This window comes from Sebastes umbrosus, chromosome 11 (genome assembly GCF_015220745.1).
Source record: "Sebastes umbrosus isolate fSebUmb1 chromosome 11, fSebUmb1.pri, whole genome shotgun sequence".
NCBI classification, from domain to species: domain Eukaryota; kingdom Metazoa; phylum Chordata; class Actinopteri; order Perciformes; family Sebastidae; genus Sebastes; species Sebastes umbrosus.
In genome coordinates this window covers 25,039,164-25,050,811 of record NC_051279.1, presented here as the reverse complement: position 1 = coordinate 25,050,811, position 11,648 = coordinate 25,039,164, and the positions used below count along the sequence as shown (strand labels likewise).

General features: G+C 38.0%; 1 protein-coding gene across 1 annotated transcript; it reads left to right on the top strand.

Moving 5' to 3' along the window:
• The first annotated feature begins 7,450 nt into the window (after positions 1–7,450).
• On the top strand, positions 7,451–11,648 carry LOC119496418. Its single transcript, XM_037783703.1, has 5 exons — positions 7,451–7,672; positions 8,980–9,125; positions 9,249–9,302; positions 10,304–10,429; positions 10,587–11,648. The coding sequence occupies exons 1-5, from the start codon at positions 7,453–7,455 to the stop codon at positions 10,725–10,727; spliced, it is 687 nt and encodes a 228-aa protein (XP_037639631.1). The 5' UTR covers positions 7,451–7,452; the 3' UTR covers positions 10,728–11,648.

The following is an 11,648-nucleotide window of genomic DNA, read 5'->3' as shown; positions in this document are numbered from 1 at the left end:
AGTATGAGGTTATACTACTAGTATATTATGAGGTTATACTACTAGTATAGTATGAAGTTATACTACTAGTATAGTATGAGATTGTACTACTAGTGTAGTATGAGGTTATACTACTAGTATAGTATGAGGTTGTACTACTAGTATAGTATGAGGTTATACTACTAGTATAGTATGAGGTTATACTACTAGTATAGTATGAGGTTGTACTACTAGTATAGTATGAGGTTGTACTACTAGTATAGTATGAGGTTATACTACTAGTGTAGTATGAGGTTATACTACTAGTATAGTATGAGGTTATACTACTAGTGTAGTATGAAGTTATACTACTAGTGTAGTATGAAGTTATACTACTAGTATAGTATGAAGTTATACTACTAGTGTAGTATGAGGTTATACTACTAGTATAGTATGAAGTTATACTACTAGTATAGTATGAGATTTCGGATACAGCCTTTAATCCCCCCCCCCCCGATCATGCTACTGGACCTGATCTTGGAACTGATCCTGGATCAGAGCTGCTGAAGCTCCAGTTCAACCTCAGCAGATTTAAGTACTTTATAATGAAAGACATAAAATAATGAAAAAATGTAAACTGATATTAAAACAGTAAAACGTCTGAATGTTTAAGAGTTTCAACCGAATCGGTTTCTGTTTGTAATTTTCCAGATTTAAAACATTCTACCAGCTGAAACCCGAATTCACTGATGACGTTGACATGATGTTACTGATCTGAAGCTTAGAGGGAATCATAGAAAGATTTAGAGGGACATTCAGATCCTGTTCCTGGGTAAGGGTGTAGCAGCAGGTTATTTAGTGGTACCCGTCAGTCATGTGACACATCAGCTGCAGGTAAACTGATCAAACATTAATGTTCAGCGGAAGTAGTTAAAGTGAAAGCTGTTTCAAAAGAATTTTATTAAATCGACCAGCAGTCATTAGTCACCTCCATCCATGGAAATAAAGTGAGTCGGGAGCAGGTGAGGTGGGTGAGGAGAGGGCGGAGCCACACACCTAACTACAATGATGAGTCAAACAGCTTCTTTTATCCAGAGGGGAAGTGTTTCCAAAGAGCAAATATAAATAAGGTGCAAATCCAAAATATATCATAGATTCATTCATTCAAAGCTTTAATTAAAGCTGGAATAGGCAGATTGGAGCAAATATGATTAACCCTCTGAGACCCGCGAGATCACTGACTTTACCGTCTTTCAGAGGCTCTACTAGGTTCTAAAGCTAGAGTGAAGATACTGGTATTATATGAAACCACTAAACCTGATGAATTCATCGGTATCAACCATGTCATACTAGCTTGTAGTGAAGGAGGTTAAATAACGCTACAAACTTACACTAAATTTTGGCGAGAAAAAACTGTCATGGCCATTTTCAAAGGGGTCCCTTGACCTCTGACCTCAAGATATATGAATGAAAATGGGTTCTAAGGGTACCCACAAGTCTCTCCTTTACAGACATGCCCACTTTATGATAATCCAGGAGAACATTTTTCTACAACCCGCGGATATGCTGCGTTTCTGTATCCAGAGATAGTATCAGACAGGATGTGGCACCAGATTATTATCAGTTTTCATCAGAAAATGAAACTTTAAGAACTCAAATAGACTGAAATGTCTCAATCAAACAATGCGTCATGTTTTATGTTTTTCTATGTAAAATATAAACCAGTAAAACAACCAGAAGTGTGTCAATAGTGTAACGCAGCATAAAGTCAAATAGTGTCAGGTCCACTACGGAATCACTTTATAATAACCAGCATTTATAAATGCTAAATTGATAGTTAATTAGTTAATAGTTATTTTACTGTTAACAAACAATGAAATAGATAATTAATAATGTTTACTAATTATTAGTAATGCTACGATTTATGTTATTTTATCAATAGTTTGTGTAAATAATTAGTTTATAAATTTTATATTGTATCATAGCTGATAATAATTACATTAATAAACTCTTTATTAACAGTTTATTGTTAACGTTTCATACACTATATTAAATTTGTGTTATTGATTACCAAATGATTTGTAAAACATCCATAAACATTACATAGATAGATGGAGCAGAAACCAATTATGTAAGGGATAATGTACAGCGAGCTGGTCATTGTTGTGAAAGAATCCCCGACAGGGGGGTCTCTCATCGCCCTGAAGGGGTTTCTTTCACAACAATGACCCGCTAGCTGTACATTATCCCGCTTATTGCACGGCTACTTACTGAAGAAATCAATATTTTGACACAAAAACGGTCCGCCAGAGTCCGACATCAGAGCTGCGCCCATAGCAACGGTCTGTTATACATAGCAACGGTCTGTTATAGAGAAATTACAGACTACAGAACGCCATGATTGACCAATCAGAATCGAGTATTCAACACAGCCCGGTAATAATAAATAATATATATAAATCATGTTTTTAAACGCTTAACAAAGTATTTATTCACTATTTAACAAGTTATTATAATCATCAGTTGTAACTTTATAATAGCATCCAAATAATGTTTATAGACGGTTTATATCTGGTCTATCTATCTATGTAATGTTTATATTTACCAACTATTTCTTTAAGGTTTACAAATCTTTTGCTATTCACTTCAGGCCATCCATTAGGAATTATGGGCAGTGGGACAGATTTTCCAAATTGGGCCCCTCATCCAGCCCGAATCCAGGTTGCCCAGTTTCATATGATACCATTATCTTCACTCCAACTATAAAAATGAGCCTGCTTGCAGGTTTTATTTGCTAGTCTGCCTATTGCTCCTCATCTTTGTACGTTCAGCTTCGCCTGTCATAGCTGCTTCTTCTCCAAAAATTTGGTCATTGCCTCTCGGATCCTTTCATTTTCTTGTTCTCTTAGCCTGGCTTTTATTTTGTTGAGGCCCCAATCAGGGCTTTCCACAAGGATATGGAGTATCCAGCCAGAGGGAAACAGTAGCCAGCTAGGAGGGTCCGGGGGCATGCGCAAATTTGGTGACCTCTGGTACATTCTAATGCTACTATTCCATCATATACACTGATCTTAATTATTATGTATTTTAATGAGTTTGCCTGCCTGATTGTAAAAGAGAATCAGGCTTCTAGTGTGTTATAGCCCAGTCTGTAAATAGTTATTAATATTTAAAACCACGCCTATTCCTGACAGATCAGAACTTTTCTAATTTAGAGTCATAGACCGTATTTATTATTTAATTATTGACACCGTCACTGTGGTTTATCAAGATATGCCACAATGATGGTTAATGTCTAAATTCTCTCTTATTCAATGGAAATAAACACGGTTACTTTAAGGATCCCAGGTCTTATTTAGCCCGTGTATTGATTTTAAATTAAACTATTGATAAAATAAACCTATGGCAAAAAGAACTCTGAAATAACAAATCATGTGAATCACTTAACTCAAATCATGTGAATATAGTAAATCAACTCAACTTCTGTCATCTTCACTATCATCATACTTTATCATAAAGGACCTACAGCAGGAAGTTCATTACATCATATTTATATTTATTATTTGAGACATCTGAATCTGTGTATGAGTCTGACCCTCTGGAGATGACGTCATCTCTCATTGATCAGCTGGAGGTGACGTCATCTCTCATTGATCAGCTGGAGGTACGCGGATCAAGCTCCAGTGTTTCCCGTTAATTACGCCCGCCACAGTTACATAATGAACCAATAATAGTTTTACATTTCTCCACGGGTCGGTCGGCCACCCGCTCAGTCTGCCCGGAGGATTCAACTCAGCGGGTGAGTGACGGTGCTCGCCCGGTGTGGAAGGATCCCGGTAGGACCCGGTTGGATCCTCTGCTGGTGCCTTTCCTCCGTGCGGCGGTGGTGCGCGCCCCTCACCGCTTTCCGGGTCCAGTTTCGACCGAACCATTTTCACAATAACAGCGGGGGGGTGGGGGTATGAGATGATAAAGGTGAAAGGTGTTTTAATGATACCAATATATTTATTTATCATAATATTTTTTTCTCTTACTGTCAGTGATATAGGTCAGTAAGTAAAGTGTTGTTCTTGATCCCATTTAAGGGTCAATCATAGACCTTTGCATGGCCTCCTGGCCTTGGGCCCCCCTGGGGGACAGCTGTACCCTTTGCCCTAGCCTGGCCTGACCGCAGGCCTGATTCACTTACTAATACTTATATATATATACAGCAGGGGTGCCCAATACGTCGATCGCGATCTACCGGTCGATCGCAAAGGTAGTGTGGGTAGATCGCATGGCATTAAAAAAAAAAAAAATTTTTTTTTTTTTTTTTTTTTTTTAAATAGACGTCAGCCAACAAATTGCAACACTGTTTCACCTGAACTCATCTGGAGTGGAGGATGAGATTTTGACACTACAAGCTGACATTCAGCTTAAGTCCAGGGCTCATGGACAGTTCTGGAACTTACTCACAGAGGAAAAGTACCTCAACATGAGGAAATGTGCTACCTCCTTCACTGCATTATTCGGCTCCACTTATTTATGCGAGTCAGCCTTTTCCCACATGAAGATTATTAAGTCCAAATACCGTTCCACCTTGACTGATGATCATTTAGAAGTGTGTTTGAGGCTGGCTATCAGCAGCTACTGTCCGGACTATGCATCCCTGGCTGATTCCATTCAGTGCAAGTCATCAGAGTAAGGTAATGACAAAAAATTTACAGTTATATTGTACAATATGGGTTCATGCAGTTATGCAAGGTACACCAACATATATTGTACATATAAAGAATACTCAATATATTTATAAATAAATATATGTTTTGCATTTTTATAGTAGGTAGATCATTTTGACTTGGTCATTTTATAAGTAGCTCGCATGCTGAAAAAGTGTGTGCACCCCTGATATACAGTATATACAGTATATATGTGTGTATATATATATATATATATATATATTAATGTATATACTGTACTCACCGGCCACTTTATTAGGTACACCTTGCTAGTACCTGGTTGGACCCCCTTTTGCCTTCAGAACTGCCTTAATTCTTCGTAGCATAGATGCAACAAGGTGTTGGAAACATTCCTCAGAGATTTTGGTCCATATTGACATGATAGCATCACGGAGTTGCTGCAGATTTGTCGGCTGCACATCAATGATGCAAATCTCCCGTTCCACCACATCCCAAAGGTGCTCTATTGGATTGAGATCTGGTGACTGTGGAGGCCATTGGAGTACAGCGAACTCATTGTCATGTTCAAGAAACCAGTTTGAGATGATTTGAGCTTTGTGACATGGTGCATTATCCTGCTGGAAGTAGCCATCAGAAGATTGGTACACTTTGGTCATAAAGGGATGGACATGGTCAGCAACAATACTCAGGTAGGCCGTGGCGTTTAAACAATGCTCAATTGGTACTAAGGGGCCCAAAGCGTGCCAAGAAAATATCCCCCACACCATTACACCACCACCACCAGCCTGAACCGCTGATACAAGGCAGGATGGATCCATGCTTTCATGTTGTTTACGCCAAATTCTGACCCTACCATCTGAATGTCGCAGCTGAAATCGAGACTCATCAGACCAAGCAATGTTTTTCCAATCTTCAATTGTCCAATTTTGGTGAGCCTGTGCGAATTGTAATCTCAGTTTCCTGTTCTTAGCTGACAGGAGTGGCACCCGGTGTGGTCTTCTGCTGCTGTAGCCCATCTGCTTCAAGGTTCGATGTATTGTGCGTTCAGAGATGGTATTCTGCATAGCTTGGTTGTAACGAGTGGTTATTTGAGTTACTGTTGCCTTTCTATCATCTCGAACCACTCTGCCCATTCTCCTCTGACCTTTGACATCAACAAGGCATTTCCGTCCACACAACTGCCGCTCACTGGATATTTTCTCTTTTTCGGACCATTCTCTGTAAACCCTAGAGATGGTTGTGCTTGAAAATCCCAGTAGATCAGCAGTTTTTGAAATACTCAGACCAGCCCGTCTGGCACCAACAACCATGCCACGTTCAAAGTCACTTAAATCCCCTTTCTTCCCCATTCTGATGCTCAGTTTGAACTTCAGCAAGTCGTCTTCACCACCTCTAGATGCCTAAATGCATTGAGTTGCTGCCATGTGATTGGCTGATTAGCTATTTGTGTAAACAAGCAATTGAACAGGTGTGCCTAATAAAGTGGCCGGTGTATATATACTGTGTATACATAACAGAAATTATAGCATTACTAATAATTAGTAAACATTATTAATTATTTTTTCGTTGTTTGTTAACAGTAAAATAACTATTAACTAAAGTTGTATTAATTATCAATTTACCATTTATTAATGATGGTTATTATAGAGTGTTACTGCAATAAATGTACTTAAGTAAAACACTTCTTCTATATACTACACTATAATACTTCTTCTTTCCACCCCTGATAAACATGAATCACACTGAGTAAGAAAGACCACAGAAAGGATGTTAAAAATAAAATGGATTATTTATTATTCAATATAACAGAAATTAGAAAAATAAAGTGAGATACAAAAGTCAAATGGTACTTTGAAGTCGGCGGTAATGTGAGCAGCAGGTCATGTTGTTACCTGTTTCAACACAAACTCACCTGTGTGTGTGTAGTGTGTAGGTGTGTCTATGTGCGTGTGTGTTCTGAAACCCCAACGCTTCCAGTAAAACATACAGAAGTGCAGAAAGTGTCGTCACGTTTCCTTGCAGCTCACAGACATGTAGGAACACAAAGGGTTAACGTGAAGGAAGTGGAGGGGTGATGGTGTTTAAAGGCTTTAAGGGGTAAATCTCTGACTGTGTCTTGGTTTCTTTAGATTTCATTAGTCAAAACATGAATCACACTGAGGAAGAAAGAGCACAAAAAGAATGGTTAAATTAATGATACCATCTCCATGGTCGTCCTCCAGTGCAGTCCCATCTACGTGGTCGTCCTCCAGAGGGATCCCGTCTTCGAGGACGTCCTCCAGTGGGGTCCCGTCACCGTGGTCGTCCTCCAGAATGGTACACTCTCCATGGTCGTCCTCCAGTGGGGTCCCGTCTCCATGGTCTTCCTCCAGAGGGATCCCGTCTTCTAGGACGTCCTCCAGAGGGATCCCGTCTCCCTGGCCGTCCTCCAGAGGGGTCCCGTCTCCCTTGCCGTCCTCCAGAGGGGTCACCGTCTCCCTGGCCGTCCTCCAGAGGGGTCCCGTCTCCCTTGCCGTCCTCCAGAGGGGTCACCGTCTCCGTGGCCGTCCTCCAGAGGGGTCCCGTCTCCCTGGCCGTCCTCCAGAGGGGTCACCGTCTCCGTGGCCGTCCTCCAGAGGGGTCCCGTCTCCCTGGCCGTCCTCCAGAGGGGTCACCGTCTCCGTGGCCGTCCTCCAGAGGGGTCCCGTGTCCGTGTCCGTCCTCCAGAGATATCAAATCAGATACTGTTAATCCTAAACAGGAATTCAACTGACTCTGAGTCAGCTGCTCCGGGAACATCACTGTTTCTTCAGAATTTTGCTCCAGGAGGATAAATATGAGCTTCTGCAGCATGAAGGATACACATCAGGACCTCATCAGGACCAGAGTCCACATCACAAGACCAGGACCATCAGAGCTGCTTCATCCCTCCATCAGAGCTGCTTCATCCCTCCATCAGAGCTGCTTCATCCCTCCATCAGAGCTGCTTCATCCCTCAATCAGAGCTGCTTCATCTCTCCGTCAGAGCTGCTTCATCCCTCCGTCAGAGGACACCAGTGAGTTCATACCTTCTTCTTCTTCCTCTTCTGCAGAACGTTTCTTGTTCTCTTTATTTTCATTTTGCGAGTTAAAAGCTTTTTTTTAGACTAATTCCAATAAATTCAGACTCAATATATTTGAATCTTTCTGCAAACAAAATGCAACTTTATTCCCGGCAGTTCGGAGACAACATTCAAACCCTCACTTTGGGAATTTACAGGTAAAATAAATAAATAAATAAAATGAACAAAGCTTTACGTGTTTGTAACTTCCAAATAATTCTCGAGACGTTTCCTGGAGGACATTTTAATTTGATTCTAAACAGAGAAAAATGGAGACAGAGAATTATTTTAGACATATGTAACACATTTCCTTTAAATAAAACCTCCAGAAAATATAACCCAACAGTTCACTTACTCATAATCTGTACGGTTATATTATATAATATTTTGTTTATTTGCAATCTTTCTCACTTTGTACTGCTGCACAACAATTCTCTTTATTGTAACAGAATAAATAGATGAATATAAAATCCTTAATATTTCTACAGTAAATCCAGTCAGACCTGAACATGAACATGAACGTGTTTTGTATCAGAAATGTTCCTTTAATATGAATGACAGAACCTGCCAAAATCAAAAATACATAAATAAATTACTCAATAAATTAATAAATATGTCATTAAATGTAGCAAAAATCATATAAAAAATAAATGTAGCCATTAATGAATTGATAAAATGTGACATAAATTTGATATTTCTAATAAAATAAATAAAAATGAATGCAAAAATAAATGACAAAATAAATAAAGAATAAATAAAAAAATAAATAAAAAAATGAAAAAATAAATAAATAAATTTAAAATTAATAAAAATAAATTCATAAATAAAAGGGGAAAAATAAACAGAATAGTAAATAAATAAGGGAATTAATACAAAGATTCATAAATAAAGAAGCAAATTAAAACAGAAATATCAGTTTATGTCACATTTTTATCAATTAATTAATGGCTACATTTATTTTTTATATTATTTTTGATACATTTAATGGCATTTAATTATTGTCTCCTTTATTTATTTATTAATTTTGATTTTGGCAGGTTCTGTCCTCCATACTTTAATGCTCCTGTAATATATTTTAATAAATTTAATTTTATGATACAGCTACTGTAATATATTTTAATTACTTTTATGATACAGCAGACAGCAGAGAGCTGAAACATGTCCATTAAATATTTCTTCATATAAAAAACTAAACACAGTCAGTCTGTGAGAATGTAGAGCTCTGTTCATTACAATAAAACCCTCTCCTCTTCCTGTTGCAGTGCATTGTGGGTACCCGTTCATCCTGTCTCTGGTGTTGTGGGCGGAGCTTGCAGCAGGTATGGTGTTACCAACAAGCAACATGCAGAGCACCGCCCAGAGCCTTGAGGCGGCGCTGCAGAGCTACATCAGCAACCTCAAAAAGACGGTGAGACACAACGCTTTCACACAAAACTCCATTCAAAAACCTTTATTTTTAAAGACAGTTTAACTCTCATGTTGGAGCTCTTTGTCTCAACCGATCTTTTTTGTGTCTTTGTTTTCGGTGCAGACATACCTGCAGGATCTGCCGGACGAGCCCTGCGCAGACACCGTCGCTAATGAGGTACACCTCATTTTGCATGAGATCTGGTTAAACAGGCTGCCGAAATCATCAGGCTGCACAAATAGTACAAAATAAAACTATAAATGTTCTCCTGATGGTGGCGCTGCAGCTTTCAGTCTGAAAATGTGAGACACAGGGCCAAATCATTGTTGTGATGCTGGAACAGGGCCGGCTCTAGACCTTTTTGTGCGCTAGGCGAAAATTGCCGCCGCAATGAGGGGGCTCCAAATCGGCAGCACCGCTCCAGGGTTAGGGTTCAACCCCCCAAACCCTAACCCTAACACCACCAACCGCAACACACATCAGAAAGCACAATGTTTTTAAGACAAAAATCAAGATTTTTATTTTCATAAATAACTATATTTATTATAATATAAATAGACAATTGGACCCTGATATTGTTGCCTTAAAAGTGTTTAGTCAAATTCACTACAATTTACACTTTTACTGACAAATAAGTGGCCGGGCAGATGAAAAACTGTGAGAAAGAGAGTTACAGGGGTGAAAAGTATATTTCTTTCTTTATTTATTTATTTGTTCATTTGTTACCTCAATGACGAAAAATGAAGGAGGGCACCCACTGGCATTTATTATTATTATTATTATATATATTATGTTATGTTATTATATATATAATTTTATATTATTATTATTGTTATTATTATTCATTATTTTGTTATTTATTTATTTTGTTACAGGGCGACCAGCGCCCCCCCGATGGTGGCGCCCTAGGCGACCGCCTATATGGCTTATACCTTAAGCCGGCCCTGTGCTGGAATTTTACAAATAATTATAATATTAAAGAGGAAAATAAGCTGTCACACATGTGAAGGATGCATGATAAAAAAAAAATTGAATTCCAAGCTCTTATGTGATGGTTAAAAAAAAACACATTAATAAATATGAGCTAGTACACTATACAAATCTATATCAACTCTCACAACTGTGAGTTGCGTTCAGCTGGTTAAAATCCTGTGTTTTCTGGATGTGGTTTGGTGCAGAGCTCCACGGCGGCCACCAAACTGTCTCACTATCAGCAGTGTGCAGACAACCTCAAGACTCTCTGTACTGACGACGTCGCTCTGTGTAATGTCATCACACTGCAAAACGACCTGCTGCAACACCTGGTGAGTCTCTGCGCTCTGATTGGCTGATTTACACACAGAGTCACCTGGACGTCAGAGTGAAGAGATTACTACTGCTAAACATGACAGACAAATTGATTGATTGATTGATTGATTAGAGAAGTCAGCATTTCTGAAGTGTGTGTGTGTGTGTTTTCAGAGATCGACATACCAGGACCCTGTAGTGTGTCCCAAGTCTTCCTCCTCCTCCTCCTCCTCACCTTTATCAGATTTCAACTCCATCACTAGATCCATCCAGTGTGTTGACTGCTGGAGCCGGCAGGTGGCTGCATTATGCTGATAACACAAACTGGCCTGAATTAAAAAAATAATAATAATTAATTTTTTTCTAAAATATCATGTTTTTAATAATTATATAATTATTATTTATATAAATAATAATTCAATGAAGAAAATGATTCAGAAAAAGTTCAGTTATTTTGAATTACAAGAGCAGATACATTTTATTATTCCTGTTCATTCTTAGTCATTATTTGTGTAGATAATGTTTATTTTTTTAATTAAGTTAGATACTTCTTCAGAGTAGTTTTGGTTTCTTTGTAGATTAATATATATTTTCTCTAAATGTCTATCATAATGGCCAAATAAGGTATTGATATATTATTTACTAAAAGTATTTCTATGGCTACGTTTTCTTATTTTATTTTAATTTAATGACATTATTTGTTTATTTATGGTGTAATTTTCAGTGTGAATACAAGAGGGCTCTACTGGTGTAGTTATACAATCTATTGATGTAGTTTTACATTCTGCTGATGTAGTTTTATACTGTACTGATGTAGTTTTACATTCTGCTGATGTGGTTTTACACTCTACTGATGTCGTTTTATACTCTACTGATGTAGTTTTATACTGTACTGATGTAGTTTTACATTCTGTTGATGTAGTTTTACATTCTACTGATGTAGTTTTATACTGTACTGATGTAGTTTTACATTCTGTTGATGTAGTTTTACATTCTGCTGATGTAGTTTTATACTGTACTGATGTAGTTTTACATTCTGCTGATGTGGTTTTACACTCTACTGATGTCGTTTTATACTCTACTGATGTAGTTTTATACTGTACTGATGTAGTTTTACATTCTGTTGATGTAGTTTTATACTCTGCTGTTAAGACGTCAATTTCATAAAAAATGTTTTAACGTATTTATATTTCATGTCAACATGTTGTTCTGTTTTTGAATAAAGTTTTTTAGAAA

Coding starts and splice junctions, on each gene's coding strand:
- LOC119496418 (XM_037783703.1), top strand. CDS start 7,453: ATGAGCTTCTGCAGCATGAAGGATACACATCAGGACCTCATCAGGACC. Junction 7,673..8,979: donor CCCTCCGTCAGAGGACACCA/GTGAGTTCATAC, acceptor TTCCTGTTGCAG/TGCATTGTGGGTACCCGTTC. Junction 9,303..10,303: donor CAGACACCGTCGCTAATGAG/GTACACCTCATT, acceptor GGTTTGGTGCAG/AGCTCCACGGCGGCCACCAA.